This window comes from Somniosus microcephalus, unplaced genomic scaffold (genome assembly GCF_052327205.1).
Source record: "Somniosus microcephalus isolate GS21.2 unplaced genomic scaffold, FLI_Smic_1.0 unresolved_chr1, whole genome shotgun sequence".
Classification (NCBI taxonomy): domain Eukaryota; kingdom Metazoa; phylum Chordata; class Chondrichthyes; order Squaliformes; family Somniosidae; genus Somniosus; species Somniosus microcephalus.
The window spans coordinates 131,049,489-131,076,216 of NW_028225179.1; the positions used below are offsets into that span (position 1 = coordinate 131,049,489).

A 26,728-nucleotide genomic window follows, 5' to 3' on the forward strand; every position below is an offset into this window, starting at 1 on the left:
AAGGGCAGTCACTTTCAATTCAATTCAATTCAATTCAAATCGCTTTATTGGCATGACAAGTTACATCTTATGTTGCCAAAGCATCAGAAAACATTCATGTTTGTTCACAAAAATACAGATCTATCCACTCTCACCGCACCTCTGGAATTCAGCTCTTTTGTCCATGTTTGGACCAAGGCTGTAATGAGGTCTGCCCACCTTCCTCCCCGGCAGAGGGGGCGCTGTCCCCGGAGTCGGCGCACATTCCTCCCCGGCAGAGGAGGCGCTGTCCCCCCGGAGTCTGCGCACCTTTCTCCCCGGCAGAGGGGGCGCTGTCCCCGGAGTCTGCGCACTTTCCTCCCCGGCAGAGGAGGCGCTGTCCCTCCGGAGTCCGCGCATATTCCTCCCCGGCAGAGGGGGCGCTGTCCCCGGAGTCTGCGCACCTTCCTCCCCGGCAGAGGGGGCGCTGTCCCCGGAGTCTGCCCACATTCCTCCCCGGCAGAAGGGGCGCTGTCCCCGGAGTCTGCGCACATTCCTCCCCGGCAGAGGGGGCGCTGTCTCCGGAGTCTTGCCCCCCTACCGCTGACTGAGGGCTGGGTGCAGGGGTGCTTCCGAGTGAAAGGTCGGAGCTGCCGTTGTTGGGGAAACGAGTGTGGCCTAGTCGGGAGGTGTGGAGCCTGTAAACCGCAGAGGGTGAGTGCGGGGTTGAGTGTCTACACTGGCTGTCCGTCCCCCCGCGTTACTGCTGTTCAATCGGAACTAAATGCGACAAATACACCCGAGGCCCCGGAAACGACAGGCCTGGACCCGATCCCCATTGACCCGGGACATCATTGACTCCGAGACCTCAGTAACCCCGGGTCCCCGTTAATCTGATCCCCATTGACCCGGGATGCCCATTGACCCGGGACATCATTGACTCCGAGACCTCAGTAACCCCGGGTCCTCGTTAACCTGATCCCCTGTAACCCATTGACCCGGAATCCCCATTGACCTCGGGACCCCAGTAACCCCGGGTCCCCGTTAACCTGATTCCCTGTAACCCCGGATCCCCATTGACCCCGGGACCCCAGTAACCCCGGGTCCCCGTTAACCTGATTCCCTGTAACCCCGGATCCCCATTGACCCCGGGCCCCCAGTAACCCCGGGTCCCCGTTAACCTGATTCCCTGTAACCCCGGATCCCCATTGACCCCGGGACCCCAGTAACCCCGGGTCCCCGTTAACCTGATTCCCTGTAACCCCGGATCCCCATTGACCCCGGGACCCCAGTAACCCCGGGTCCCCGTTAACCTGATCCCCTGTAACCCATTGACCCAGGATCCCCAGTGACCCCAGGATCCCCATTGACCCGGGGCCCCATTAACCCTGGGATCCCCATTGACCCTGGGACCCCAGTGACCCCGGGTCCTCATTAACCTGATCCCCAGTAACCCATTCCCTCTCCTGTCCGCCACAGTGGAGCCACCACGTCTCCGGTGGTCCATCCCGCAGGAGTACCCCATCCGATCATCTCCCACTCCCAAAATACCTCAGTGGATCTTCTAGCACCCCCGCCCTCCCCTCCGCCCAGGTTAGCTCACTGATTTTCCTCCCTGTTCCTGACCTAATTTTTAACCCAGTATCATGCTCTCCCCTCGCCGGTACCGGGCAGAGGATTAGTTGGGGCACTGTTGGGAAGCGGATGCACTGCAGAAATATTTAAAGGGATATGATTTACAGGTCGATGGAGAAAAAGTAGGGGACTGGGATTCATTGGGCAGTTTTTTCAAAGAGCCGGCACATGCACGATGGTGCGAATGGCCTCATTGTTGGTCAGTGCTTAATGTTACCTGTTTGCAGAGTTGCCATGGGATCGTTGGAGAAGTGGGTGAACGACCAGCTACACCAGCTGCTGGGGCTGAGCGACAAGTACGTGGCGCAGTTCCTGATTGGCACAGCCCAGCGAAGCAACAGCGCGCCGGACTTCATCCAGCGTCTGGAGGACACGGGAACCGTTGACATCACGCAGAGTGTCCGGCTGTTCGCAAACGAGCTGTGGATGAAGGTGGGTGCTGGGGTGGGATGGATGGAAGGCTGAGGGCACCTTTTTGGTGGGGTTCCAGGCTGTGTAATGTGGCATCAATGTGCTGAGAGGTACAAGGTATTGGGTTTTTGGGTTCCTGATCCAGGTCAGTGCCGGGTCACTCAGCACCTGTGGGTGGGCTGCTGGGACTCCCCCGCCCCCCCCCCCCCCCCCCATGTAAATTGGTAACGCAGTGACGGGCAGGAGGCAGCCCTGGCACTGTGCCCTGTGTGGGGGCAGGGGGCAGTCTGATTGTGTGTGTGTGTGAGTGTGCAGGGGACAGTCTGACACGAGTGCCGCCTTGACTTTCTGCTGTCTTCCCCTGATCAGATCCCCAAGAAGCCGCAGGTTGAGAAGGCGTCACGTGCTGTTGAGCGAGAGGCCCTCGCTATACAGCAGAAGAATCGGACCTACACGTTACTGGAGGACAGCGAAGAGAGCGAGCCCGAGGAGAAGCAGAGCAGCCACAAGGGCAAAAGGAAACGGCGGCACATCCGAAAAAAGAAAGCGGCATCGTCGGAGAGTGACGCCGACGAGAAAACGTACGTATCTGCAGTGAGGAGGGGGAGAGTGGAGAGGAAATCGGTAACGCAGTGATGGGCAGGAGGCAGCCTGGCACTGTGTCCTCTGTGTGGCTGGGGGACAGCCAGGCACAGTGCCCTTTGTGTGGGCGGGGGGCAGTCTGACACTGTGTGGGGGGAGACAGTCTGACACTGTGTGGGGGGAGACAGTCTGACACTGTGTGGGGGGGACAGTCTGACACTGTGTGTGGGGGGGGACAGTCTGACACTGTGTGTGTTTGTGGGGGACAGTCTGACACTGTGTGTAGAAACATAGAAGATAGGAGCAGGAGTAGGCCATTTGGCCCCTCGGGCCTGCTCCGCCATTCAATGCGATCATGGCTGATCATCCAAATTCAGTACCCTGTCCCTGCTTTCTCCCCATACCCCTTGATCCCTTTAGCCTTAAGAAATATGTCCAACTCCTTCTTGAATATATTTAATGAATTGGCCTCTACTGCCTCCTGTGGTAGAGAATTCCACAGGTTCACCACTCTCTGGGTGAAGAAATTCCTCCTCATTTCTGTCCTAAATGGCTTACCCCTTATCCTTAGACTATGACCCCTGGTTCTGGACTCCCCGACCATCGGGAACATCCTTCCTGCATCTAGTCTGTCCAGTCCTGTCAGAATTTTATAAGTTTCAATGAGATCCCCTCTCATTCTTCTAAACTCCAGCAAGTATAAGCCCAATCGACCCAATCTCTCCTCATACGTAATTCCTGCCATCCCAGGTATCAGCCTGGTGAATCTTCGCTGAACTCCTTCCATGGCAAGAACATCCTTCCTCAGATAAGGCGACCAAAACTGCACACAATACTCAAGATGTGGTCTCACCAAGGCCCTGTACAACTGCAGCAAGACATCCTTGTTCCTGTACTCAAACCCTCTCGCTACGAAGGCCAACATACCATTTGCCTTCTTAACCGCCTATTGCACCTGCATGCTTACCTTCAGCGACTGGTGCACAAGGACACCCAGGTCTCGTTGCACTTCCCCTTCTCCCAATCTATTGCCATTCAGATAATAATCTGCCTTCCTGTTTTTGCCACCAAAGTGGATAACCTCGCATTTATCCATGTTATATTGCATCTGCCATGCTTCTGCCCAATCACCCAACCTGTCCAAATCATCCTGGAGTTTCTCGGCATCCTCCTCACAGCACACACGTCCACCCAGCTTTGTGTCGTCTGCAAACTTGGAGATATTACATCTAGTTCCCTCGTCTAGATCATTAATATATATTGTGAATAGCTGGGGTCCAAGGACCGATCCCTGCGGTATCCAACTAGTCACTGCCTGCCACTCGGAAAAAGACCCGTTTATTCCAACTCTTTGCTTTCTGTCTGCCAACCAGTTCTCTATCCAAGTCAATACCTTGCCCCCAATCCCATGTGCCTTAACTTTACACGCTAATCTCTTATGCGGGACCTTATCGAAAGCCTTCTGAAAGTCCAAATACACCACATCCACTGGTTCTCCCTTATCTATTTTACCAGTTACATCCTCAAAAAATTCCAGTAGATTAGTCAAGCACAATTTACCTTTTGTAAATCCATGTTGACTTTGTCCGATCCTGTCACTGTTTATCCAAGTGCTCTGCTATTACATCTTTTATAATGGACTCTAGCATTTTCCCCACTACCGATGTCAGGCTTACCGGTCTGTAATTCCCCGTTTTCTCTCTACCACCTTTTTTGAATAGTGGGGTAACATTAGCTACCCTCCAATCCATGGGTACTGTTCCAGATTCCATCGAATGTTGGAAGATGATCAGCAATGCATCTACTATTTCTAGGGCCACTTCCTTAAGTACCCTAGGATGTAGATTATCAGGCCCTGGGGATTTATCAGCCTTCAATCCCATCAATTTCCCTATCGCCATTTCCCTACAAATACTGATTTCTTTCAGTTCCTCCCTTTCATCAGACCCTATGTTCTCTGACATCTCTGGGAGTTTATTTGTGTCCTCCTTTGTGAAGACAGAACCAAAATATGTATTTAATTGGCCTGCCATTTCTTTGTTCCCCACTATAAATTCCCCTGATTCTGACTGCAAGGGACCTACGCTTGACTTCACCAATCTTTTTCTCTTATATCTATAAAAGCTTTTACATTCAATTTTTATGTTCCCTGAAAGCTTACTCTCATATTCTATTTTCCCCTTCTTAGGGGGCTGGGGACAGTCTGACACTGTGTGTAGGGTGCTGGGGACAGCCTGCCCCTCAGCCCTGTATCCTGGTATGTTGGGAGTGGCGTGTTTGGGATGAGTCCTGCTGATTAGTCTATTCCTTGGTGATCAGGAAGAAGTCCCCGTCGCCGCAGAAACAGTCAGGATCTGAAGAAGAAGAATGGGAGAAAGAAGAGAAGGACCGCTTGAAAGATCTGGAGGAGCGAGATGCCTTCGCTGAACGAATCAAACAACGGGACAAGGATAGGACCCGCAACATCCTGGAGCGCTCTGACAAGAAGGTGGGAGGGTGTTCTGAGAAGCTCGGGAACGTAGGAGCAGGAGGAGGCCATTCAGCCCCTCGAGCCTGCTCCACCATTTAATCAGATCACGGTATCTTATCTCCCATCTACCCGCCTTAGTTCCATAAAACTTAATACAGTACCAGTAGCTGGAGTGTTATCCTGGTGAGGTGGAGGATTGAAGATACTGCAGGTTGAAATTTGAGGGTCAAATTGTCACATCCTCTCCTGCCTCACCCCTGCCAGTGGCCGTTTCCCTGGTGCAGGCACTGTAAGGAAGCGGGTTCAGGAGATGGGTAGAGTTAACCCGCTGTGCTGTGCTGCTGCTCCACACAGACCAGGGAGGTCCCAGTGTCCGTGCCCCCATCTTAACTGATCCCAGTCAGCGTGGCAATCGACGCCTCGCGCTTACAGAAGGACAAAAAAATCGGTCAGAGTCGCTGCTGCTGATTACTTGCCACTGACTCTTGGTGCACATGGAGCAACGACCGGTTCAGTCCTTGCTGTGACGCCTTCCAGCGTCAGATACCTTGCTGACAATTGTCCATGCTCACGCTCCAAGAACAACCACTTGGTCTGGTGCCTGAGAACGCTAAACACCCGGGAGTGAGTTACAGGCTAGAATCTAATCGAGGGGTTCAGATGGTTTGTATATAGAATAATGGATACCTGGGAGTGAGATACAGGCTGGAATCTAATCGAGGGGTTCAGATGGTTTATATATAGAATAATGGATACCTGGGAGTGAGATACAGGTTGGCATCTAATCGAGGGGTTCAGATGGTTTATATATAGAATAATGGATACCTGGGAGTGAGTTACAGGTTGGCATCTAATCGAGGGGTTCAGATGGTTTATATATAGAATAACGGATACCTGGGAGTGAGTTACAGGCTGGAATCTAATCGAGGGGTTCAGATGGTTTATATATAGAATAATGGATACCCGGGAGTGAGTTACAGGCTGGAATCTAATTGAGGGGTTCAGATGGTTTATATATCGAATAACGGATACCTGGGAGTGAGTTACAGGCTGGAATCTAATCGAGGGGTTCAGATGGTTTATATATAGAAATAATGGATACCTGGGAGTGAGTTACAGGCTGGAATCTAATCGAGGGGTTCAGATGGTTTATATATAGAATAATGGATACCTGGGAGTGAGTTACAGGTTGGCATCTAATCGAGGGGTTCAGATGGTTTATATATAGAAATAATGGATACCTGGGAGTGAGTTACAGGCTGGAATCTAATCGAGGGGTTCAGATGGTTTATATATAGAAATAATGGATACCTGGGAGTGAGTTACAGGCTGGAATCTAATCGAGGGGTTCAGATGGTTTATATATAGAATAATGGATACCTGGGAGTGAGTTACAGGCTGCAATCTAATCGAGGGGTTCAGATGGTTTATATATAGAATAATAATGGATACCTGGGAGTGGATTACAGGCTGGAATCTAATCGAGGGGTTCAGATGGTTTATATATAGAATAATAATGGATACCTGGGAGTGAGATACAGGCTGGACTCTTCATGCTGGAGTTACGGTGTAGAGTAGGGTATCTGTGAATGAATATACAAAGCATGAGCTACGTGGTTAATGACTGACTCTGCTGTACTGCTTTCTCTTGTTCCAGGCCTACGAAGAAGCTCAGAAACGTCTGAAGATGGGAGAAGAGGATCAGCGGGCAATAGTACGAGAAGCTGTGGTGTTTGCGTTCAGTCGGGGCGATGGAGGGCATCGTCTCTCTGCAGGCTTGGTGCTGCCGCTGTGTAATGTGTGCTTGGCTACGGCATGGGGGGGTGGGGTCCACTGTTTCACTTGCTCAGTGCTCTCATTGTGTAAAGGCAACAGAAAAAATGACTGACCTCAACCTGCCTCAGCGATGCTCCTTCCCGCTGTCTCCACGGGTACAGCGTAGTGCTATGGCAGCTTTCCTTTAATGTATGTGGGGAAGTAGATCTTCAGTCACGTGCTGAGTTTGGTTTATCAAGTCACCTGGGCACTGGCTGGCTCAGTGGGTCGGACACTGACCATCCATCTCTGGGACCAACAGGGTTCAACTCCCAAGACAACCTGGGATGGAATGGAAGTCTGATGGCTGTAAGTGGTTCATTGTGAAATGAATATTGGCATCCACTGCCCAAAGCACAGAACTGGTACCAATGCAACAGCAGTGTCACATTGAGAGGCCACAGGACAGCTGCAATGAAGAAATGACCCACTCGGGGTGTATGTGGTGTCCTTCTGGGGTTGGGACCTGAGGCAAATTGTTAGGCAGTGTAGCAGCAGCTTTACTCTGTATCTAACTCGTGCTGTACCTGCCCTAGGAGTATTTGATGGGACAGTGTAGAGCGAGCTTTACTCTGTATCTAACCCATGCTGTACCTGCCCTGGGAGTGTTTGATGGGACAGTGTAGAGGGAGCTTTATTCTGTATCTAACCCGTGTTGTACCTGCCCTGGGAGTGTTTGATGGGACAGTGTAGAGGGAGCTTCACTCTGTATATAACCCGTGCTGTACCTGCCCTGGGAGTGATGGGACAGTGTAGAGCAAGCTTTACTCTGTATCTAACCCATGCTGTACCTGCCCTGGGAGTGTTTGATGGGACAGGGTAGAGGGAGCTTTACTCTGTATCTAACCCGTGTTGTACCTGCCCTGGGAGTGATTGACGGGACAGTGTAGAGGGAGCTTTACTCTGTATGTAACCCATGCTGCACCTGCCCTGGGAATGCTTGATGGGACAGTGTAGAGGGAGCTTTACTCTGTATCTAGCCTGTGCTGTACCTGCCCTGGGAGTGTTTGATGGGACAGTGTAGAGGGAGCTTTACTCTGTATCTAACCCATGTTGTACCTGCCCTGGGAGTGTTTGATAGGACAGTGTAGAGGGAGCTTTACTCTGTATCTAACCCATGCTGTACCTGAGCTGGGAGTGTTTGATGGGACAGTGTAGAGGGAGCTTTACTCTGTATCTAACCTGTGCTGTACCTGCCCTGGGAGTGTTTGATGGGACAGTGTAGAGGGTGCTTTACTCTGTATCTAACCCGTGCTGGACCTGCCCTGGGAGTGTTTGATGGGACAGTGTAGAGGGAGCTTTATTCTGTATCTAACCCGTGCTGTACCTGCCCTGGGAGTGATTGACGGGACAGTGTAGAGGGAGCTTTACTCTGTATCTAACCCATGCTGCACCTGCCCTGGGAATGTTTGATGGGACAGTGTAGGGGGAGCTTTACTCTGTATCTAACCTGTGCTGTACCTGCCCTGGGAGTGTTTGATGGGACAGTGTAGAGGGAGCTTTACTCTGTATCTAACCCATGCTGCACCTGCCCTGGGAATGTTTGATGGGACAGTGTAGGGGGAGCTTTACTCTGTATCTAACCTGTGCTGTACCTGCCCTGGGAGTGTTTGATGGGACAGTGTAGAGGGTGCTTTACTCTGTATCTAACCCGTGCTGGACCGGCCCTGGGAGTGTTTGATGGGACAGTGTAGAGGGAGCTTTACTCTGTATCTAACCTGTGCTGTACCTGCCCTGGGAGTGTTTGATGGGACACTTGCTGCTAAGAGGTTCGGTACCCTTGATGCTGTCAGTGCTAACTTCCCTTCACTGATGAGCGCAAGGTTCCCAACGGAACAGGTGAAAGTTGTGCCACGCACGTTGGGAAATGACAGCCAAATGAGATATTCATTGGATTGCCATGGGCTATGTGTGTGAGTGAGACGCTGGAGTGAGTGTGCGAAGTATCTGATCAATTTTAACCCTTCCCCTCCTAGATCCCGGAGCTGCGGAAGAAATCGAGGCGAGATTACCTGGGCAAGCGAGAGCAGGAGAAGCTGGAGGACCTGGAGGCGGAAATCCTGGACGACGAGTACTTGTTCTCCTCGAGTGAGCTCACCACCCGGGAGAAGCAGCAGCTGGACTACAAGAAGGAAGTGCGCGACCTGGCCAGGGAGTACAAGGTAGCAGGAGACCGGGAGAAGCAGGAGACGAGCAACCGCTATTACATGCCCGAGGAGTCCCGCAACAAGGTAGGTACAGATGGGCGCAGTGGGGCACGCAGGAAGCGTTCAGCTGGCATGTGTATGGTGGTCTATTCTGGGCAACGTGTTTCATCTTTCAGCTTGAGGATCGTGCACGGTGTGATATCCACAGGGGAGCGCGTGCGGTGTGACATTCTGGGGGAGAGCATGCGATGTGACATCCCGGGGGAGCGCACGACGTGACATCCCGGGGGAGAGCGCGCGCGACGTGACATCCCGGGGGAGAGCGCGCGCGACGTGACATCCCGGGGGAGAGCGCGCGCGACGTGACATCCCGGGGGAGAGCGCGCGCGACGTGACATCCCGGGGGGAGCGCGCGCGCGACGTGACCTCCCGGGGGGAGCGCGTGCGCAACGTGACATCCCGGGGGCGAGCGCGCGCGTCGTGACATCCCGCGGGGGGGGGAGCGCGCGCGTCGTGACATCCCGCGGGGGGGGAGCGCGCGCGTCGTGACATCCCGCGGGGGGGGAGCGCGCGCGACGTGACATCCCGCGGGGGGGGGGGGGGTGGAGCGCGCGCGACGTGACATCCCAGGGGAGACTGCGCGTGACGTGACATCCCGGGTGAGCGGGGGGAGCATGACCGGGTTGACGGTTCAGATTATGTGCCTATTTCTTGGGGTGAAACTTGAACTTAAGCCTTCTGACCCAGATCGAGTGTTACCAGCTGAGCCAAGCCTGCGCTGTGTCAAAGTTGTTCCGTGGCTTATTTTGCCTGAACCTTGGCTTGTAATTAGTTGCTGCCTCGGCGTCCTGTTTGACCGCCGCGGACCCCCTTGTTCTGTATCGCAGCTTTAATTTATGTGTGATGTCCTCTTTGTACTTTAATAGAAAGTGCCCGATCGCTACGAGGAGCCCACGGCAGACGACAAACATGCCCCGCGGGACGAGCAGAAGCGCTGGGAGGAGGAGCACATGGAAGCGGCCCTGCTGAAGTTCGGGGCCCGAGACGCCCGGGAGCGCAACAAGCAGAAAGAGTACGAGCTTGTGATGGAGGAGGATGAGATGATTGACTTTGTGACCTCTGTGACCATGCAGGGGACCGTGGCCAAGGTAGGCTAGCTGCAACAGAGCGGCAAGCAAATAGAGTCTGCGTGCTCACCACCTGCCTTCATTCATCAGCCTGACAAATGCATGGAATTACATCAGAGAAGCCTAGAATCTTATAGCACAGAAGGAGGCCATTCGGCCCGTCGTGCCTGTGCTGGCTCTTTGAAAGAGCTGTTGTGGTTTTTTTTATTCGTTTATGGGATCAGGGCATCGCTGGCAAGGCCAGCATTTATTGCCCATCCCTAGTTGCCCTTGAGAAGGTGGTGGTGAGCCGCCGCCTTGTCCGTAACCCTGTAAGTTCCTCATCCTCAAGAACCTGTCCAACTCCCATTTGAGATCATTTATGGAATCAGCTTCCACTTCCTTTTCTGGTAGAGCCTTCAAGATCCCAACAACTCTGAGTGAAAAAACTTCTCATCTCCCCTCTAGATCTTTTTCCAATGTTTTTGAATCTGTTACCTCTAGTTATTGACGCACTCACCAGAGGGAATATTTTTTTCCCTATTTACTCTATCAAAACCTCTCATCATCTTGAAAACCTCTATTAGGTCATCTCTTAACCTTCTCTGTTCCAAGGAAAACAGTCCTAACTTTTCCAACCGCTCCTCATAGCTGAAGCCCTTCATTCACTAGAGTATTCACTAGAGTTTAGAAGAATGAGAGGGGATCTCATTGAAACATCTAAAATTCTGACAGGGCTAGACAGACTGGATGCAGGGAAGAGGTTTCCCCTGGCTGGGGGGTCTAGAACGAGGGGTCACAGGATACAGGGTAGGACATTTAGGACTGAGATGAGGAGAAATGTCTTCACTCGGAGGGTGGTGAACCTGTGGAATTCTCTACCACAGAAGGCTGTGGAGGCTGAGTCACTGAATATATTTAAGAAGGAGATAGATAGATTTCTAGACACAAAAGGCATCAAGGGGTATGGGGAGAGAGCGGGAATATGGTATTGAGATAGAGGATCAGCCATGATCATATTGAATGGCGGAGCAGGCTCGAAGGGCCGAATGGCCTACTCCTGCTCCTATTTTTCTATGTTTTCCTGGTAACACCCTGGCATACCTCCTCTGTACCCTTTCTAATGCCTATATTGTACAGCACAGAAACAGGCCATTCGACCCAACTGGTCCATGCCGGTGTTTATGTTCCACACGAGCCTCCTCCCTCTCTACTACATCTCGCCCTGTCAGCGTATCCTTCTATTCCTTCCTTCCCCATGCACTTATCTAGCTTGCCCTGAAGGCAGAGATCTCGGAGGGTTGTAGGGCTGGAGGAGGTTACAGAGATGGAGAGGGGGCAAAGCCATGGAGGGGTATGGAACACGAGGATGGGAATTTTTAAATCGAGGTGTTTGGTGACCGGGAGCCAATGTAACAACTGAGCATGGGCGACGCCACAGCCAATCTTCCACTAATGGAGATCATCAAATGGTTGGGTTATTCCAGTGCTCTCTCGGCTGGCCTCCCTAGTTCTTCCCTCCATAAGCTTGAGGTCATCCAAAACTCTGCTGCCCGTGTCCTAACTCGCACCAAGTCCCACTCACCCAATCTCTGTGCTTGCTGACTTCCATTGGCTCCCAGTTAAGCAACGCCTCTATTAAAATTCTCATCCTTGTTTTCACATCCCTCCATGGCCTCAGCACGCCTTATCTCTAATCTCCTCCAGCCCGACAATTCCCCTAGACCTTAGCGCTCCGCCTATTCTGGCCTTTGGAACATCACCGATTTTAATTGCTCCACCATTGACGGTCGTGCCTTCGGCTGCCTAGATCCTAAGTTACGGAATTCCCACCCTAAATCTCTCCGCCTCTCCACTTCTCTTTCCTCCTTTAAGACTTGCCTTAAAACCTACCTCTTTGACCAAGCTTTTGGCCATCGACCCCAACATCTCCTTATATGGCTCGGTGTCAAACGTTGTTTTTGATAACGCTCCTCTGAAGCGCCTTGGGACGTTTTATTATTGTTAAAGGCGCTATATAAATATAAGTGGTTGTTGTTGGACTAAAACGGTGTGCCTGAATTTCACCCATGACCCTGATGTTCCAGTTTAATTTTGGGCGGTGGAGATCCGGAAACGCTTCCTTCCCATTTCCAAGTGACACTTCCCTCACCTGCGTTTCCTCTTCAGGATGAAAATGCGGAAGTGTCGGAGGCGCAGAAGCAGATGTTGTCCCTCCAGGAGGTGAGGAGAAGTCTGCCCGTCTTCCCGTACCGCCAGGACCTGCTGACGGCCATCGGCGAGCACCAGATCCTCATCATCGAGGGCGAGACGGGATCCGGCAAAACAACCCAGATCCCCCAGTACCTGTACGAGGAGGTGAGCATCTGTTCGGATTGGGAATCGGTCAGGGCATTGGGGATATTTAGAGGAAGAGCTACTGTATTCAACCTGTGGGACAGAGTGATGGGCACAGGACTGTGTTCAACCTGTGGGACAGTGGGAGGGGCACAGGATTGCGTTCAACCTGTGGGACAGTGGGAGGGACACAATATATAGGAATACATAGGATATACGGCACAGAAACAGGCCATTCAGCCCAACCATTCCGTGTCGGCATTTATGCTCCACTCGCGCCTCTTCCCGTCTTTCCTCATCTAAATCTGTCAGTATGACCCTCTATTCCCTTCTCCCTCATATGCTTCTCTAGCCTCCCTTTAAATGTGTCTGTACTATTTGCCTCACCTCTCCCTGTGGTAACGAGTTCCACATTCTCACCACCCTCCAGGTAAAGAGGTTTCTTCTGAATTCCCTATTGAATTTCTTGGTGACTATCTTATGTTGATGGCCTCTAGTTTTGCTCTTCCCCACAAGTGGAAACACTCTCTGTCTACTCTATCAAAACCTTTCATAATTTTAAAGACCTCTTTTAGGTCACCCTTCAGCCTTCTCTTTTCAAGAGAAATGGTTCAGCCAGTGGGAACACAGCACTTTGGTATTTAGGAATTGCTAGACGATAAAAGACCAGGGTCCATCGAGTTCGCCTTCTACCACCCTGGTAGTCGCACAATACAATGATAATGGAGTTGTTGACTGATCATAGCCATCAATCTCTCTCAACTAGTCTACAACTGACCCAGGCATGGTCCGAGGTAAACCCCGGTGGTGGAGAAATTTGGGAACCAAAGTCACCTGTTCCTCCCAAGCCTGCTCCACTTCCCACACGTCATGTCTCAAATCACTCATGCCAAAATGTTATTTTCTGCAAGAAATGTCGAATTCGCGTTTGAATAAATCCGATACTAACTGCTCCCACCGTCTCCCGTGGGAGCCCATTCCATAGATCGCTCACTGAAATATCAGGGGTAATTATAACCTAACTCTCCGGGCGGTGGAATGCCGGATTTGCACCCCGCCCGATATCGATCTCTTGACTTCAATGGAGAGTAAAATCAGGCGGGGCGGGCAGGAGGTAAAACCAGCGGCGCGCCTGATCCCCTGTTTCCCGACGGGCGGGTTAGATTAAAATTGCCCCCCAAGTGTTTCCGCAGATTTGTTGGGTGGAGCTGCTGAGCTGTTTATATATTACACAGGATGTACAGCACAGAAACAGGCCATTCGGCCCTTCGAGTCTGCTCTGCCATTCAATATGATCATGGCTGAAAGCAAACATGCAGGTGCAGCAAGCGGTTAGGAAGGCAAATGGTATGTTGGCCTTCATTGCAAAAGGATTTGAGTACAGGAGCAAGGATGTCTTACTGCAGTTGTACAGGGCCTTGGTGAGACCACACCTGGAGTACTGTGTGCAGTTCTGGTCTCCTTACCTAAGAAAGGATATACTTGTCATAGAGGGAGTGCAGCGAAGGTTCACCAAACTGATTCCTGGGATGGCAGGACTGTCGTATGAGGAAAGATTGGGTCAATTAGGCCTGTATTCACTAGAGTTTAGAAGAATGAGAGGGGATCTCATTGAAACGTATAAAATTCTGACAGGGCTAGACAGACTGGATGCAGGGAGGATGTTTCCCCTGGCTGGTGGGGTCTAGAACGAGGGGTCACAGTCTCAGGATACGGGGTAGGACATTTAGGACTGAGATGAGGAGAAATGTCTTCACTCAGAGGGTGGTGAACCTGTGGAATTCTCTACCACAGAAGGCTGTGGAGGCCAAGTCACTGAATATATTTAAGAAGGAGATAGATAGATTTCTAGACACAAAAGGCATCTAGGGGTATGGGGAGAGAGCAGGAATATGGTATTGAGATAGAGGATCAGCCATGATCATATTGCTGCACCTGCATGTTTGCTTTCAGTGACTGGTGTACAAGGACACCCAGGTCCCTTTGTACATCAACATTTCCCAATCTATCACCATTTAAATAATACTCTGCCTTTCTGTTTTTCCTACCGAAATGGATAACTTCACATTTATCCACGTTATACTGCATCTGCCATGTATTATGCTCTTCCCCATAAGTGGAAACATTCTCTCTTTATCCACTCTATCAAAATTTTTCATAATTTTAAAGACCTCTATTAGGTAACCCCTCAGCCTTTTTTCAAGAGAAAAGAGACCCAGCCTGCTCATCCTTTCCTGATATGTATACCCTCGTATTTCTGGTATCATCCTTGTAAATCTTCTCTGCACCCTCTCCAGTGCCTCTATATCCTTTTTATTATATGGCGACCAGACCTGTATGCAATACTCTAAGTGTGGTCTAACCAAGGTTCAATACAGGTTTAGCATAACTTCCCTACTTTTCAATTCTATCCCTCTAGAAATAAACCCTAGTGCTTGGTTTGCTTTTTTATGGCCTTGCTAACCTGTGGCGCAACTTTTAGTGATCTGTGTATTTGTACTCCGAGATCTCTTTGTTCCTCTACCCCACCTGGACTCGCACCCTCCAAGTGATAAGTGACCTCCCTATTCTTCCCACCAAAATGTAATACCTCACATTTATCTGTGTTGAACTTCATTTGCCAATTATATGCCCATCTTGCAAGTTTATTAATGTCCTCCTGTAACTTGTTGCAGTCCTCCTCAGTATTGACTATCCCACCCCCCAATTTGGTGTCATCCGCAAATTTAGAAATTGTGTTTTTGATTCCAAAGTCTAAATCGTTAATGTAAATTGTGAACAGCAGTGGTCCCAGCACTGATCCTTGTGGAACACCACTACCCACCTTCTGCCACTGTGAATAGCTACCCTTTACTCCCACTCTCTGCTTTCTGTCTTGAAGCCAGCTAGCAATCCATTCTGCTACTTGTCCCCTGGCTCCGCATTCCCTGACCTTGTTCATTAGTCTATTATGGGGTACCTTATCGAAGGGCTTTTGAAAATCCAGATAAATTACATCTACTGCATTACCCTTGTCTACTCTCTCTGTTACCTCTTCAAAAAATTCAATAAGGTTGGTCAAACAAGACTTTCCCTTTTGAAATCCATGTTGACTATTCATTATTATATTTTTGGTTTCTAGATGTTCTATTTTCTCCTTTAGTAGGGATTCCATTATTTTTCCTACCACCACCACCTTCTTCTTCTTCTTAGGCAGTCCCTCGGAACCGAGGATGACTTGCTTCCACATTAAAAATGAGTTCGCAGGTGACTGATGAGTCCAATGCGGGACCTACAGTCTGTCACAGGTGGGGCAGACGGTGGTTGAAGGGGTGGGTGGGTGGGGTGCTTGGGTTGACGTGCACTCCTTCCACTGTTTGCGCTTGGCTTCCGCTTCCTCCCGGCGAAGAGACTCGAGGTGTTCGGCGCCTTCCCGGATGCTTCTCCGCCACTTTGTGCGGTCTTGGGCCAGGGATTCCCAGGTGTCGGTGGGGATGTTACACTTTTTCAAGGAGGCTTTGAGGGTGTCCTTGAAGCGTTTCCTCTGCCCACCTGGGGCTCTCTTGCCGTGCTGGAGCTCCGAGTAGAGCGCTTGTTTTGGGAGTCTCGTATCGGGCATGCGGACAATGTGACCCATCCATCGGAGCTGATTGAGCGTGGTCAGAGCTTCGATGCTGGGATGTTGGCCTGAGCAAGAACACTGACGTTGGTGCACCTATCCTGCCAATGGATTTGCAGGATCTTGCAGAGGCAGCGTTGGTGGTACCTCTCCAGTGCTTTGAGGTGCCTGCTGTACATGGTCCATGTTAAGCTGAATGGTCTATAATTCCCTGGACATGTTCTATCCCCCTTCTTAAATATCAGTATTACGTTAGCTATCTGCCAGTCCTCTGGCACTATACCTTTTTTCTAATGAATTATTAAATATGTGTAGTAATGCCTCTGCTATCTCTTCCCTAGATTCTTATCCTCTTTGAGTTTGATTAATTTATTTAATATATCCCCTTTTTAAATTTTAAATGCACTTACCTCATTACTAATCTCATCATCCAATGTCATGTCCACCTGTTCTATCTCCCTGGTAAATACTGAAACAAAATAATTAATTAATATTTCTGCCATCTCTTTTGTTACCTGTGGTATCATCCTGACTGTCCCTTAATGGCATTATTCCCATCCAAACCTTGCTTTTTTTATTGATGTGCCTGTAAAATATTTTAGTATTTTGTTTTATGTTCCTTGATAATTTAATTTCATAGTTCCTCTTTGCCTTCCGAATGTTTTTTGACTTCTCTCCTAATCTTTTCATATTCTCTCTTATCATGCGCTCCCCTGCTGTCTATGTACTTAATCTATGCCTCTTTCCTTAACCTCAATTGTTCCCTTATGGCTTTATTCATCCATGGAGTCTCATTATTGTTTAGTTTGTTCTTTCCTTTTAGTGGAATATATTTTTCCTGCACTCTGTTGAACACCATTTTAAATGTTTCCCATTGCTGTTCTACATCGTTGTTTGCTAATATTGTTGCCCATTTTTTTCCCCAAGTTGTATTCTCAGCCCCTCAATCAGCTTTTCTCCAATCTATTAACCTGGTTTTCGTCATACTTATGTCCTTCTCAATTATCATCTTAAAGCGTATTATATTATGGTCACTATTGCCTAGATGTTCCCCTACTTTTACTTCGCTTATCTGCTCTGGTTCATTCCCCATTACTAGATCCAATAGCGAATCCTCCCTTGTTGGGCTTTTTACATATTGGGTTTTAAAGGAGTCCAGTTCACATTGTAGGAATTCCATTCCCTTATCCCCTTTACCTACCTCTTCTGTCCAATTAATATCGGGGTAGTTGAAATCCCCCGTGATTATTATTCTATGTTTTTTAATAATTTCCCTAATTTGTCTGCATATTTCTTCCTCCACCTTCCTTCCACTATTAGGTGGTCTGTAGACTATGCCTATTAGTGTGATTGATCCTTTATTATCTTTTATCTCTATCCATATGGATTCTATTTTTGTCTTACTGATATCTGCGTCACTTTTTACAACTGCCATTATGTTATCCCTAATAAGTACAGCTACTCCACCTCCCCTTTTTCCCTCCCTATCTTTTCTAAATATGTTATACCCTGCAATGTTTAATCCCCAGTCCTGATTTTTCAGTAGCCATGTCTCAGTAATCCCTACTGACGTAAGAAAACTACTAGGCACTTGGTCTAAGCGTTAAACAAAGCTTTAATCAACTGTTTTACAACATGGAGATGTAGTTGTGTCCTTCACTAGTTCCTGTAAAAGAATGTTCTCAGCAAGCTGGGCCCGTGCCCGAGTATTTATACTCTCCCTGGACAACGCCACCTGCAGGCCGCCCAGTATTATTTCATAAGTCATTTCCACATGAATGACAAGATTCATGTCACCTACTATGTCTGGTTCCTCGCAACGTGTTGGTTTCTGTGGCTGTATTGGAGCTTCACCTCCCATTCATTCCCTGCTGTCCTTGTGACTGAACTTCGGTGCTGTCTCCGCAGGGCTACACAGCCAGGGGGATGAAGATCGGGTGCACGCAACCCCGGCGAGTGGCGGCCATGAGCGTTGCCTCCCGAGTGGCGCAGGAAATCGGGGTCAAGCTGGGAAATGAGGTGAGCTGCCACATTCTGGCGATGTGGAATTGAGCGAGGCTGCTGGAGAGAGCAGAGCTGAGATTAACGTATCTCGGGAACAGGAGAGGTACTGATCTAAAGAACCGATGGTGGAGATGGGGGCAGGAGAGAATCACCAGGAATAACTACAGGGGAGGGTCAGTGCCTGAGAATAAGAGAAGGGAAGGGAAGGGGGACCAGGAGTAATGACAGACAATGATTGAGACTGAGGGCAGTGACGGGGGAGAGTGACTGGGAATGAGGACAGGCAACGACTGGGAATAATGACAGGCAGCGACCGGGAATAATGACAAGCAACGACCGGAAATAATGACAGGCAGCGACCGGGAATGAGGACGGGCAGCGACTGGGAATAATGACAGGCAGCGACCGGGAATAATGACAGGCAGCGACCAGGAATAATGACAGGCACCGACCGGGAATAATGACGGGCAACGACCGGAAATAATGACGGGCAACGACCGGAAATAATGACGGGCAGCGACCGGGAATGAGGGCGGGCAGCGACCGGGAATGAGGGCGGGCAGCGACCGGGAATGAGGGCGGGCAGCGACCGGGAATGAGGGCGGGCAGCGACCGGGAATGAGGGCGGGCAGCGACCGGGAATGAGGGCGGGCAGCGACCGGGAATGAGGGCGGGCAGCGACCGGGAATGAGGGCGGGCAGCGACCGGGAATGAGGACGGGCAGCGACGGGGAATGAGGGCGGGCAGCGACCGGGAATGAGGGCGGGCAGCGACCGGGAATAATGACGGGCAGCGTCCGGGAATGAGGACGGGCAGCGACCGGGAATGAGGGCGGGCAGCGACGGGGAATGAGGGCGGGCAGCGACCGGGAATGAGGGCAGGCAGCGACCGGGAATAATGACAGGCAGCGTCCGGGAATGAGGATGGTGGGGGAAGCAGCATGTGGTAAAAGTGTGGAACTTTCCCACAAAAAACAGTTCATGCTAGCTCAGTTAATCATTTTAAATCTTGGCTCAATAGATATTTGCTAGCCAAGAGTATTGAGGGACGCGGAGCCAAAGCGGGTAAATGGAGGTTAGGATCAAGATAGCTGAGGTCTAATTGAATGGCAGAACAGGCTGGAGGGGCTGAATGGCCTCCTTCTGTACCTATGTTCCGAACCCGAAATAATGACAGAGGGAGGGAAGGTGACCAGGAATATTAACAGTTGGGGAATAATGACAGGGAGGATTGACTGGGCATGTTAAGAGGAGTGGCTGCTGTGTCACAGAGTTGGCTGTTTGCCGCTTCAATGTCTCCAGTTCCCATGTTTTGAGTGTTAATGTGGGTAGCAGTCTGACTCCTGCCGTGCAACTCCACAGGTCGGCTACAGTATCCGGTTTGAGGACTGCACGTCGGAAAGAACGGTGCTGAAATACATGACTGACGGGATGTTGCTGCGAGAGTTCCTGACGGAGCCAGACCTGGCTGGATATAGGTGAGAAAGGGTGGTACCTGAAAAAGCAGCTATTGATGGGGTTAGTGCGCTCCTTAGTGTTGGAGTACCTCAAGCATCTTAAGAGGAGTTTTATGCAGTGTGACAATTTTGTACATCACTCTTTGTTCACACTGTGCTGGGTAATGTGTGTGAGAGAGGGAGAGAGTGTGTGTGTGTATGATCTCACAGCACTGGGTAACGTGTCTGTTCACACTGTGCTGGGTAATGTGTGTGAGAGAGAGAGAGAGTGTGTGTGTGTATGATCTCACAGCACTGGGTAACGTGTCTGTTCACACCGTGCTGGGTAATGTGTGTGTGTGTATGATCTCACAGCACTGGGTAACGTGTCTGTTCACACCGTGCTGGGTAACAGGTCAGACTCTGGGTATTCTGCGGCGAGTGTCTCACCTGACACCCCAAAGCCTTTCCAACATCTACAAGGCACAAGCCAGGAGTGTGATAGAATACTCTCCACTTCCCTGTATGAGTGCAGCTCCAACAACACTTAAGAAGCTCAACACCATCCAGGACAAAGCAGCCCGCTTGATTGGCACCCCATCAACCACCTTAAACATTCACTCCCTCCTCCACCGGCGCACCGTGGCTGCAGTGTGCACCATCTACAAAATGGACTGCAGCAACTCGCCAAGGCTTCTTAGGCATCACCTCCCAAACCCCCGACCCCCTAGCTCCTAGAAGGCCAAGGGCAATAGCCGCATGGGAACACCACCACCTGCAATTTCCCCTCCAAGTCACACACAATCTTGACTTGGAAATGTAGCGCTGTACTTTCATTGTCACTGGGTCAAAATCCTGGAACTCCCTCCCTAACAGCACTGTGGGAGCACCTTCACCACACGGACTGCAGCGGTTCAAGAAGGCGGTTCACCACCACCTTCTCGATGGTAACGAGGGATGGGCAATAAATGCTGGCCTTGCCAGCGACGCCCACATCCCAGGAACAATTTTTTTTTAAATGTGTGTGTTCACATAGTGCTGGGTAACGTGTGTGTGTGTTTACACAGTGCTGGGTAACGTGTGTGTGTTTACACAGTGCTGGGTAACGTGTGTGTGTGTTTACACAGTGCTGGGTAACGTGTGTGTGTGTCTTTACACAGTGCTGGTTAACGTGTGTGTGTGTTTACACAGTGCTGGGTAACGTGTGTGTGTGTTTACACAGTGCTGGGTAATGTGTGTGTGTGTGTGTTTACACAGTTCTGGGTAATGTGTGAGTGTGTTTACACAGTGCTGGGTAACGTGTGTGTGTGTTTACACAGTGCTGGGTAATGTGTGTGTTTACACAGTGCTGGGTAACGTGTGTGTGTGTTTACACAGTGCTGGGTAATGCGTGTGTGTGTGTTTACACAGTGCTGGGTAACGTGTGTGTGTGTGTTTACACAGTGCTGGGTAACGTGTGTGTGTGTTTACACAGTGCTGGGTAACGTGTGTGTGTGTTTACGCAGTGCTGGGTAATGTGTGTGTGTGTTTACACAGTGCTGGGTAACGTGTGTGTGTGTTTACACAGTGCTGGGTAACGTGTGTGTGTGTGTTCACATAGTGCTGGGTAATGTGTGTGTGTGTTTACACAGTGCTGGGTAACGTGTGTGTGTGTGTGTGTGTGTGTGTGTGTTTACACAGTGCTGGGTAACGTGTGTGTGTGTGTTTACACAGTGCTGGGTAACGTGTGTGTGTTTACACAGTGCTGGGTAACGTGTGTGTGTGTTTACACAGTGCTGGGTAACGCGTGTGTGTGTACACAGTGCTGGGTAATGTGTGTGTGTGTTTACACAGTGCTGGGTAACGTGTGTGTGTGTTTACACAGTGCTGGGTAACGTGTGTGTGTTTACACAGTGCTGGGTAACGTGTGTGTGTGTTTACACAGTGCTGGGTAACGTGTGTGTGTGTTTACACAGTGCTGGGTAATGTGTGTGTGTGTGTTTACACAGTGCTGGGTAACGTTTGTGTGTGTTTACACAGTGCTGGGTAATTGTGTGTGTGTTTACACAGTGCTGGGGAATGTGTGTGTGTGTTTACACAGTGCTGGGTAACACGTGTGTGTGTGTGTGTGTGTGTGTGTGTGTTTACACAGTGCTGGGTAACGTGTGTGTGTGTTTACACAGTGCTGGGTAACGTGTGTGTTTACACAGTGCTGGGTAACGTGTGTGTGTCTGTTTACACAGTGCTGGGTAACGTGTGTGTTTACACAGTGCTGGGTAACGTGTGTGTGTCTGTTTACACAGTGCTGGGTAACGTGTGTGTTTACACAGTGCTGGGTAAAGTGTGTGTTTACACAGTGCTGGGTAACGTGTGTGTTTACACAGTGCTGGGTAACGTGTGTGTTTACACAGTGCTGGGTAACGTGTGTGTGTGTTTACACAGTGCTGGGTAATGTGTGTGTGTTTTTACACAGTGCTGGGTAACGTGTGTGTTTACACAGTGCTGGGTAATGTGTGTGTGTGTTTATACAGTGCTGGGTAATGTGTGTGTGTGTTTACACAGTGCTGGGTAATGTGTGTGTGTGTTTACACAGTGCTGGGTAACGTGTGTGTTTACACAGTGCTGGGTAATGTGTGTGTTTACACAGTGCTGGGTAACGTGTGTGTGTGTGTTTACACAGTGCTGGGTAACGTGTGTGTGTTTACACAGTGCTGGGTAACGTGTGTGTGTGTCTTTACACAGTGCGAGTTAACGTGTGTGTGTGTTTACACAGTGCTGGGTAACGTGTGTGTGTGTTTACACAGTGCTGGGTAATGTGTGTGTGTGTGTGTTTACACAGTGCTGGGTAACGTGTGTGTGTGTTTACACAGTGCTGGGTAATGCGTGTGTGTGTGTTTACAGAGTGCTGGGTAACGTGTGTGTGTGTTTACACAGTGCTGGGTAACGTGTGTGTGTGTGTTTACACAGTGCTGGGTAACGTGTGTGTGTGTTTACACAGTGCTGGGTAACGTGTGTGTGTGTTTACGCAGTGCTGGGTAATGTGTGTGTGTGTTTACACAGTGCTGGGTAACGTGTGTGTGTGTTTACACAGTGCTGGGTAACGTGTGTGTGTGTGTTCACATAGTGCTGGGTAATGTGTGTGTGTGTTTACACAGTGCTGGGTAACGTGTGTGTGTGTGTTTACACAGTGCTGGGTAACGTGTGTGTGTGTGTTTACACAGTGCTGGGTAACGTGTGTGTGTGTGTTTACACACTGCTGGGTAACGCGTGTGTGTGTTTACACAGTGCTGGGTAACGTGTGTGTGTGTTTACACAGTGCTGGGTAACGTGTGTGTGTGTTTACACAGTGCTGGGTAACGTGTGTGTGTGTTTACACAGTGCTGGGTAACGTGTGTGTGTGTTTACACAGTGCTGGGTAACGTGTGTGTGTGTTTACACAGTGCTGGGTAACGTGTGTGTGTGTTTACACAGTGCTGGGTAACGTGTGTGTGTGTTTACACAGTGCTGGGTAATGTGTGTGTGTGTGTTTACGCAGTGCTGGGTAATGTGTGTGTGTGTGTTTACACAGTGCTGGGTAACGTTTGTGTGTGTTTACACAGTGCTGGGTAATGTGTGTGTGTGTGTTTACACAGTGCTGGGTAATGTGTGTGTCTGTTTACACAGTGCTGGGTAACACGTGTGTGTGTGTGTGTGTGTGTGTGTTTACACAGTGCTGGGTAACGTGTGTGTGTGTTTACACAGTGCTGGGTAACGTGTGTGTTTACACTGGGTAACGTGTGTGTTTACACAGTGCTGGGTAATGTGTGTGTGTTTACACAGTGCTGGGTAATGTGTGTGTGTGTTTACACAGTGCTGGGTAATGTGTGTGTGTTTTTACACAGTGCTGGGTAACGTGTGTGTTTACACAGTGCTGGGTAATGTGTGTGTGTGTTTATACAGTGCTGGGTAATGTGTGTGTGTGTTTACACAGTGCTGGGTAATGTGTGTGTGTGTTTACACAGTGCTGGGTAACGTGTGTTTACACAGTGCTGGGTAATGTGTGTGTTTACACAGTGCTGGGTAACGTGTGTGTGTGTGTTTACACAGTGCTGGGTAACGTGTGTGTGTTTACACAGTGCTGGGTAACGTGTGTGTGTTTACACAGTGCTGGGTAACGTGTGTGTGTGTTTACACAGTGCTGGGTAACGTGTGTGTGTTTACACAGTGCTGGGTAACGTGTGTGTTTACACAGTGCTGGGTAACGTGTGTGTGTGTTCACAGTGCTGGGTAACGTGTGTGTGTTTACACAGTGCTCGGTAACGTGTGTGTGTGTTTACACAGTGCTGGGTAACGTGTGTGTGTGTTTACACAGTGCTGGGTAACGTGTGTGTGTGTTTACACAGTGCTGGGTAACGTGTGTGTGTGTTTACACAGTGCTGGGTAATGTGTGTGTGTGTGTGTTTACACAGTGCTGGGTAACGTGTGTGTGTGTTTACACAGTGCTGGGTAATGCGTGTGTGTGTGTTTACAGAGTGCTGGGTAACGTGTGTGTGTGTTTACACAGTGCTGGGTAACGTGTGTGTGTGTGTTTACACAGTGCTGGGTAACGTGTGTGTGTGTTTACACAGTGCTGGGTAACGTGTGTGTGTGTTTACGCAGTGCTGGGTAATGTGTGTGTGTGTTTACACAGTGCTGGGTAACGTGTGTGTGTGTTTACACAGTGCTGGGTAACGTGTGTGTGTGTGTTCACATAGTGCTGGGTAATGTGTGTGTGTGTTTACACAGTGCTGGGTAACGTGTGTGTGTGTGTTTACACAGTGCTGGGTAACGTGTGTGTGTGTGTTTACACAGTGCTGGGTAACGTGTGTGTGTGTGTTTACACACTGCTGGGTAACGCGTGTGTGTGTTTACACAGTGCTGGGTAACGTGTGTGTGTGTTTACACAGTGCTGGGTAACGTGTGTGTGTGTTTACACAGTGCTGGGTAACGTGTGTGTGTGTTTACACAGTGCTGGGTAACGTGTGTGTGTGTTTACACAGTGCTGGGTAACGTGTGTGTGTGTTTACACAGTGCTGGGTAACGTGTGTGTGTGTTTACACAGTGCTGGGTAACGTGTGTGTGTGTTTACACAGTGCTGGGTAACGTGTGTGTGTGTTTACACAGTGCTGGGTAACGTGTGTGTGTGTGTTTACGCAGTGCTGGGTAATGTGTGTGTGTGTGTTTACACAGTGCTGGGTAACGTTTGTGTGTGTTTACACAGTGCTGGGTAATGTGTGTGTGTGTGTTTACACAGTGCTGGGTAATGTGTGTGTCTGTTTACACAGTGCTGGGTAACACGTGTGTGTGTGTGTGTGTGTGTGTGTGTGTGTGTTTACACAGTGCTGGGTAACGTGTGTGTGTGTTTACACAGTGCTGGGTAACGTGTGTGTTTACACTGGGTAACGTGTGTGTTTACACAGTGCTGGGTAATGTGTGTGTGTTTACACAGTGCTGGGTAATGTGTGTGTGTGTTTACACAGTGCTGGGTAATGTGTGTGTGTTTTTACACAGTGCTGGGTAACGTGTGTGTTTACACAGTGCTGGGTAATGTGTGTGTGTGTTTATACAGTGCTGGGTAATGTGTGTGTGTGTTTACACAGTGCTGGGTAATGTGTGTGTGTGTTTACACAGTGCTGGGTAACGTGTGTTTACACAGTGCTGGGTAATGTGTGTGTTTACACAGTGCTGGGTAACGTGTGTGTGTGTGTTTACACAGTGCTGGGTAACGTGTGTGTGTTTACACAGTGCTGGGTAACGTGTGTGTGTTTACACAGTGCTGGGTAACGTGTGTGTGTGTTTACACAGTGCTGGGTAACGTGTGTGTGTTTACACAGTGCTGGGTAACGTGTGTGTTTACACAGTGCTGGGTAACGTGTGTGTGTGTTCACAGTGCTGGGTAACGTGTGTGTGTTTACACAGTGCTCGGTAACGTGTGTGTGTGTTTACACAGTGCTGGGTAACGTGTGTGTGTGTTTACACAGTGCTGGGTAACGTGTGTGTGTGTTTACACAGTGCTGGGTAACGTGTGTGTGTGTTTACACAGTGCTGGGTAACGTGTGTGTGTGTTTACACAGTGCTGGGTAACGTGTGTGTGTGTTTACACAGTGCTGGGTAACGTGTGTGTGTGTTTACACAGTGCTGGGTAATGTGTGTGTTTACACAGTGCTGGGTAACGTGTGTGTGTGTTTACGCAGTGCTGGGTAATGCGTGTGTGTGTGTTTACACAGTGCTGGGTAACGTGTGTGTGTGTTTACACAGTGCTGTGTAACGTGTGTGTGTGTGTTTACACAGTGCTGGGTAACGTGTGTGTGTGTTTACACAGTGCTGGGTAACGTGTGTGTGTGTGTTCACATAGTGCTGGGTAATGTGTGTGTGTGTTTACACAGTGCTGGGTAACGTGTGTGTTTACACAGTGCTGGGTAACGTGTGTGTGTGTTTACACAGTGCTGGGTAACGTGTGTGTGTGTTTACACAGTGCTGGGTAACGTGTATGTGTGTTTTCACAGTGCTGGGTAATGTGTGTGTGTGTGTTTACACAGTGCTGGGTAATGTGTGTGTGTGTTTACACAGTGTTGGGTAACACTGTGTGTGTGTGTGTTTACACAGTGCTGGGTAACGTGTGTGTGTCTGTTTACACAGTGCTGGGTAACGTGTGTGTTTACACAGTGCTGGGTAACGTGTGTGTGTCTGTTTACACAGTGCTGGGTAACGTGTGTGTTTACACAGTGCTGGGTAACGTGTGTGTTTACACAGTGCTGGGTAACGTGTGTGTTTACACAGTGCTGGGTAACGTGTGTGTTTACACAGTGCTGGGTAACGTGTGTGTGTGTTTACACAGTGCTGGGTAATGTGTGTGTGTTTTTACACAGTGCTGGGTAACGTGTGTGTTTACACAGTGCTGGGTAATGTGTGTGTGTGTTTATACAGTGCTGGGTAACGTGTGTGTGTGTTTACACAGTGCTGGGTAATGTGTGTGTTTATACAGTGCTGGGTAACGTGTGTGTGTGTTTACACAGTGCTGGGTAATGTGTGTGTGTTTTTACACAGTGCTGGGTAACGTGTGTGTTTACACAGTGCTGGGTAATGTGTGTGTGTGTTTATACAGTGCTGGGTAACGTGTGTGTGTGTTTACACAGTGCTGGGTAATGTGTGTGTTTATACAGTGCTGGGTAACGTGTGTGTGTGTTTACACAGTGCTGGGTAATGTGTGTGTGTGTGTTCACAGTGCTGGGT

General features: G+C 49.7%; 1 protein-coding gene across 2 annotated transcripts in view; it reads left to right on the top strand.

Annotated features, from left to right (window-relative positions):
- The first annotated feature begins 537 nt into the window (after positions 1-537).
- dhx16 (DEAH (Asp-Glu-Ala-His) box polypeptide 16) overlaps positions 538-26,728 on the top strand; it is a 66,350-nt gene continuing 40,159 nt past the window's right edge. The window contains exons 1-10 of one of the 2 annotated variants that reach the window (XM_085974855.1): positions 538-672; positions 1,821-2,025; positions 2,374-2,585; positions 4,906-5,074; positions 6,714-6,770; positions 8,848-9,102; positions 9,945-10,166; positions 12,294-12,482; positions 17,968-18,078; positions 19,425-19,540. In XM_085974855.1, the coding sequence (XP_085830981.1) occupies positions 1,828-2,025; positions 2,374-2,585; positions 4,906-5,074; positions 6,714-6,770; positions 8,848-9,102; positions 9,945-10,166; positions 12,294-12,482; positions 17,968-18,078; positions 19,425-19,540 (1,529 nt within the window). In that variant the 5' untranslated portion in view covers positions 538-672; positions 1,821-1,827. The remainder of the gene's footprint in view (positions 673-1,820; positions 2,026-2,373; positions 2,586-4,905; positions 5,075-6,713; positions 6,771-8,847; positions 9,103-9,944; positions 10,167-12,293; positions 12,483-17,967; positions 18,079-19,424; positions 19,541-26,728) is intronic. The other variant, XM_085974856.1, reaches the window with a different exon arrangement.